We start from the raw sequence: 6,000 nt of genomic DNA on the forward strand, positions 1-6,000 counted from the left end.
CCTCAAATTTACCTACATAGTACTTGCAAACTTGCACAACAGTGACCTTCAAGTATTCACCACCCCTATGTAAAAGCCAAAGATTGGGAACAACCCAAAATACTTTGGTAGAAAACCAATGAAGTAGAATAATGCCCAACTTTAAGCGTGCAGGAAAATAATCTACATTTATAATTGCATTAAAAAGAAACACTCTTGGAGAGTACCTAAGGAAAGGAAGCTTTGTATTTTGGTAGAGTATTAATAGGTGGGTATGTAGATAATTATACAGATAATAATTTTATAATCCTTTAAATAATAGGAGGGAGACTTTTCTATCATTTTAAGATTCTCATCCTTAGGATCTATTAAAAACTTGAAAGTCAGTGTAAATATTAGTGTCACCTAAGAAAATAGCTTATTCCAATAAAGCAACAACCAGTATTCTCCCCTTAGACCACAGTTCTCATTATATTGCAATTGTTGGCAGGTGTTCAAAAAATCCTGCCCAATGCCGTTACATTCAAAATGTGCCCCCAAGCCATAGAAAACCACCATGAGGTGACCAGGATCTACTGGCTAGCTCTTACATGGAAATGAGATGCTGCTTGCCCACAGTCTACCTCATCTCAAATGAGCCCCTCCTCAGACTATGGAGGCTTCAGCCCCAGTATTGCCTCTGGTCCTGGCAACCAATGATTGTGCCATGACAGGCCTGCAAGGACCAAATGTGCAAGGCAGACCACCCGTTGTAAATAATCAAGCCCTGTTACCCTGTGGAGCTGTGCCAACTTCCCCTCCTGACACTCCAAATACGAGGAAATCTATCTATGTCTAGTTCTTCAAAATCAGAGGCACAGTTGTTGTAACCATCATTTCTTGGGGATGTGGAAAAGAGGAGAATGATCTTTCCCCCAAAATCTTGGGCAGGGGCTGCTTTCTGACCACAAGAGAATCTGTACATTTTCAAGGGTGTAAGGGAGGGCATCAAAATTCCATTGTGGTACCTGCCTGGGCTCTTGCTCTACTCTCCAAATGAACTTGAACAGTGTGCCAAATTGCACCTTTCTTTCCCCAGGTACCCAATATCTCTACAGTGTGTTAAAGACCCTAGATTGATAGGTAGGTAGGTAGCTAGATAGCTAAGTCGGTAGGTAGACAGACAGATTTCTTCATGATGGAGTCCTGGTAGGTTTTATCTTTTTGGAAATTCATAACCATTCTTTGGTATCTACTTGCCATATGATTATCGTGGGCTGGATTTATTTTTATTTCTATGGGATCAGTTATACTGTGTCTGCCTTCACTTCGTCACTTGATTTTAGTTAGTCTTTATCATTCTGGCTTCATTAGACATACACCTGTTGATTTTAGGGGGTTTTCTGAACACCAACTGTTTCTATTGTTGATTTTTCCTATTTTTGCTTTATTCTATAGTTTTCATTTCTGTTTTACGTTTCAATTGCCTTTCTTCTGCTAATTTTGAGCACATAGCACATAGGGTGCTTTTCTTCATTTTCTGAGATACAAAAACATGATTTGTACTACACCAAGAGATGCTACAGAATTCTCTACTAAGCTATGCTGTCAGTTCCTTGTGTGCAAGTTTATGTGTCCATGGAAGAAGCAAGTCCTGATGATTTCTTCTTAGCTGTCTTCCTGATATTCTGATTGATTTTAAGGTTCTATATTAGAAGTTGTCAGTCCTTCATCTGAGAGTAGTACCCTGGAATGATTTTACTTTTCTGTTATTTGATCTCAGTCAGCTATATTTTCACATGGTACCAAGACATTCCTGCTAAAGTCATGCATTGACGCTTCATTCCAAAAAGGGTCATGAGTAGATATAAACACAGTTCCCTTGAGAATGTACACTTAATCACAGACTGGAACAAGGTTGGGGAGAGTGAAGGCCAAAGGTATCTGGGGACTCCTTCCCAGAGAATGATGATGAATGTAATAAATATGGGGAAGTCTTTTATCAAAATGTCAACCTTATTACACACAGGAGTATCCCTAAGGGAGAGAATCATTATAAATATATTGAATGTGGGAAAATTCTTAACCAGTCTTCCAATGTTGGTGATCATCAGAGGATTCATGTGGGAAGAAACCATTGCAGAGGTAATCAACCTGGGAGCATGTTTAGTCATTCATCAAGATTCAGTACAGGTCAGACAACTGGTACAGGAGAGGAAAGTTACATAGGTAACGTATGTGGCAAAGCCTTTGACCACCAGCAACTGCATACTGGACAGAAACCTTACGAATGTGAAGAATGTGTCAAGGTCTTTAAATTGTCTCAACCCTTATTCAACATAAATTAACTCGTACTGGAGAGAAACCTTACCAATGTAAGGAATGTGGCCATGTCTTTAACCAGTTCTCCACCCTTACAGGACATCAAAGAATTCATACTGGAGAGAAAACTTACCAAGAAAAAGAAGGTGGCAAGTCCTTCATCTGGCCCTCCTCCCTTTCAGGACATCAAAGAATTCATACTGTAGAGACACCGTACAAACTTCAACGATATGGTAAGACCTTTCGGCATCATTCACAACTTTCTGAACATCACACGGTTCATGCTGAGGAGAAACCTTACCAATGCAAAGAATGTGGCAAGGCCTTTGTGAACTTCTCAAACTTGACACAACATCGCAGAATTCATACTGGAGTGAAACCTTACCAATGTAAAGAATGTGGCAAGGCTTTTGGGTCCTTCTCAAACTTGACACAACATCGCAGAATTCATACTGGAGTCAAACCTTACAAACGTAAAGAATGTGCTAAATCTCTTATCTGGCACTCAGGCCTCAGGACACATGACCGAGTTCATAGTGGAGAGAAACCTTACCAATGTAAAGAATGTGGCAAGGCCTTTAGCTGGCTCTCAGCCCTTACAGTACATCACAGAAGTCACCCCGGAAAGAAACATTACCAATGTAAAGAATGTGGCAAGGCCTTTAGCTGGCACTCAGCCATTAAGTTACATCAGAGAATTCACAGTGGAGAGAAACCTTACCAATGTAAAGAATGCGGCAAGGCCTTTAGCCAGAAATCACACTTTAAAGGACATAGAATAATTCATACTGGACAGAAACCTTACCAATGTAAAGAATGTGGCAAGGCCTTTACCTGGTCATCAGTCCTTAAGATACATCTCAGAATTCATAGTGGAGAGAAACCTTACCAATGTAAAGAATGTGGCAAGACCTTTTACTGCCCATCACATCTTGATGTACATCACAGAGTCCATAGTGGAGAGAAACCTTACCAATGTAATGAATGTGGCAAGACCTTTAACAAGAAATCATACCTTAAACAACATAGAGTAATTCATACTGGACAGAAACCTTACCAATGTAAAGAATGTGGCAAAACCTTTAACTGGCAATCAGCCCTTAAGGCACATCACAGAATTCATAGTGGAGAGAAACCTTACCAATGTAAAGAATGTGGCATTGCCTTTAGCTGGCTCTCAGCCCTTACAGAACATCACAGAATTCATACTGGGGTGAACACTTACCAATGCAAAGAATGTGGAAAGGTCTATACACGATATTCAAACCTTAGCAGACATCATAGAATTCATACTGGAGTTAAACCTTACCAATGTAAAGATTGTGGCAAAGCCTTTAACTGGCAATCGGCCCTGAAGGCACATCACAGAATTCACAGTGGAGAGAAACCTTACCAATGCAAAGAATGTGGCAAGGCTTTCATCCGGCCCTCAGCCCTTACAGTACATCACAGAATTCATACTGGAGTGAAACCTTACCAATGTAAAGAATGTGGCAAAGCCTTTAACTGGCAATCGGCCCTGAAGGCACACCACAGAATTCACAGTGGAGAGAAACCTTACCAGTGCAAAGAATGTGGCAAGGCCTTCATCCGGCCCTCAGCCCTTACAGAACATCACAGAATTCATACTGGAGTGAAACCTTACCAATGCAAAGAATGTGGCAAGGCGTATCCGCGACAGTCAAGCCTTACCAAACATCACAGAATTCATACTGAAGACTGACTTTACCAATGTAATGAATGTGGAAAGACCTTTTCCCCCGAGGCACATCTTAATGTACATCACAGAATCCATCTTGGAGAGAAAGGTTACCAATGTCAAGACTGTGGGAAGGCCTTCTCCCACCAGGCACATCTTAATGAACATCACAGAATCCATACCAGAGAGAAACCTTACCAATGTAAAGGATGTGGGAAAACCTTTCTTCACTGTTCATCCTTGACTTATTAACATAGAATTCATACTAGAGCAAATCTTCTAAATGTTAAGACTGTGACAGAATTTCTAAGGATTCCTCAACTCTTATTCCACATCAGATAATTCATACTGAAGAGTAATGATACCCAATGATACCCATTGGAAATTGTTAAGATAGTAAAGCAATGCTTTACAAGTAAACCCTGATTCTTCATCAGAGAACATATACTGGAGATGATCTTACCAATACAAAGAATTAAGCAAGCCCTTTAATCAGTACTCAAGCCTCATCCAATATCACAGACCTCATACTGCAGAGAAAACGTACAAAGGATGTGGTAAAAAACGTTTCAGACTGCTCAAGCCTTACTCATTGCCACAGTTCCTGTTGCACAGAGACATTACCAATGTAATGAATGTGGCAAACCTCTAGCTGGATCTCACAACTGCCTCAGTATCATAGTTATGATACAAGAACAAAAGTATAACATGTAAAGGGAGTGGCCATGCCTTTAACTGGAATTCAGTCATGACTCAGTATCCCCAAATGCCTACTTGGGGATAATGTATGAATAAGGAAAGACCTTTTTAAATATACACTTCAGAAAACAAAACCATACAGAGAGGAAAGTAACCTGAAAGATATAGTTAGTCATCTAATTACCTGAACATCAACTGTCAATAAACGTCACAGAATTCACAGTAGAAAGAAGTACATTGGCCACTCTATTCAGACATTATCTCCATAAAAATACTTAACCATATGGGATAAAACAAAGTTGAACACTTAGATATCGAATATGCAGGTATGCCTGAAAATAGACACGGGGCTGTTTTTTGCATAGGAATAAGTAATTTCAACGTGCTTTTGTTTTACCTTGGCCCTCTTTAAGATGTTGACTAGCAAGTAATACTGTATTTGTGTGCCCTCAAATCACTTCAGACAATTCATTGATTCCCAGTGGGTGTTGAAAGTATGTGGCTGATTTCCTGCATCAAAGATATCAGATGCCCTTCCCTCGTAGGTGGGACTCCTGCATACCTGATCTTCCATGGAAGATGAAGGACAATATGATGTAGAATCTATGAACAAACTTAAATAGAGGTGTCGTTTATGTTTCTAACACTGATGTAAGTTATTATGAAATGGGTTTTCAGAACATCATTCTTGAACATTTATTAAAACTAAAAACGTTTCTGAATGTTACAAATAAAATGTTTTGTTTATTGGTTTTGTGCAGTCCAGGCACATACTGAGACAAGTTCTTAACAGATGTAGTTAGAAGCAGAGAATACCAGTTGATGTGGTTGAAAGGAAGAAACCTTCACAGATATCAGAAAGAGAGTAAGTAACTCTTTCCTAACATGGCATAGGATTGTACACTGACATCTTTTAAGAATTACCTCAGGTCTCAAAGTGTTCTGGTATGCAAAATTAAGGTGTTAACAAAATAGATTTTAAAAAGATGTCTCCTTAATGACTCTTGGTAACCACAAAGCAAAACCTGTAGTAGATACACAAAACCCAAATCGAAAGGAATCAAAGTACACCACTTTAGAAAATCAACAAATCACAAAGAAAAAGACCAAAGGGATAAGAAAGGGGCAAGTAATTGTACAATAGCTAAAAACATGGAAAACAATGACAAGAATAACTCCATCCATACCTATGTCAATACTTACTTTAAATATAAAGGGACTAAATTCTCCAACCAAAAGATACATTGGCTGAAAGGGAAGAAGTACACAAACTAAGGATACGTGCTGCCTTCAAGAGACTCACTTCAGCTGTAGGAACACAC

The 6,000-nt window shown here is 39.4% G+C and overlaps 1 protein-coding gene across 1 annotated transcript in view; it reads left to right on the forward strand.

Moving 5' to 3' along the window:
• LOC112850879 (uncharacterized) overlaps nucleotides 1–5,076 on the forward strand; it is a 29,995-nt gene extending 24,919 nt beyond the window's left edge. Inside the window, exon 4 of the mRNA XM_086690612.1 lies at nucleotides 2,379–5,076. Within this exon, the coding sequence (XP_086546738.1) occupies nucleotides 2,379–4,003 (1,625 nt within the window). The 3' untranslated portion in view covers nucleotides 4,004–5,076. The remainder of the gene's footprint in view (nucleotides 1–2,378) is intronic.
• Nucleotides 5,077–6,000: the final 924 nt, after the last annotated feature.

Source organism: Puma concolor, chromosome E2 (assembly GCF_028749965.1).
Source record: "Puma concolor isolate L17-30 chromosome E2, mPumCon1.1.hap2, whole genome shotgun sequence".
Taxonomy (NCBI): Eukaryota; Metazoa; Chordata; class Mammalia; order Carnivora; family Felidae; genus Puma; species Puma concolor.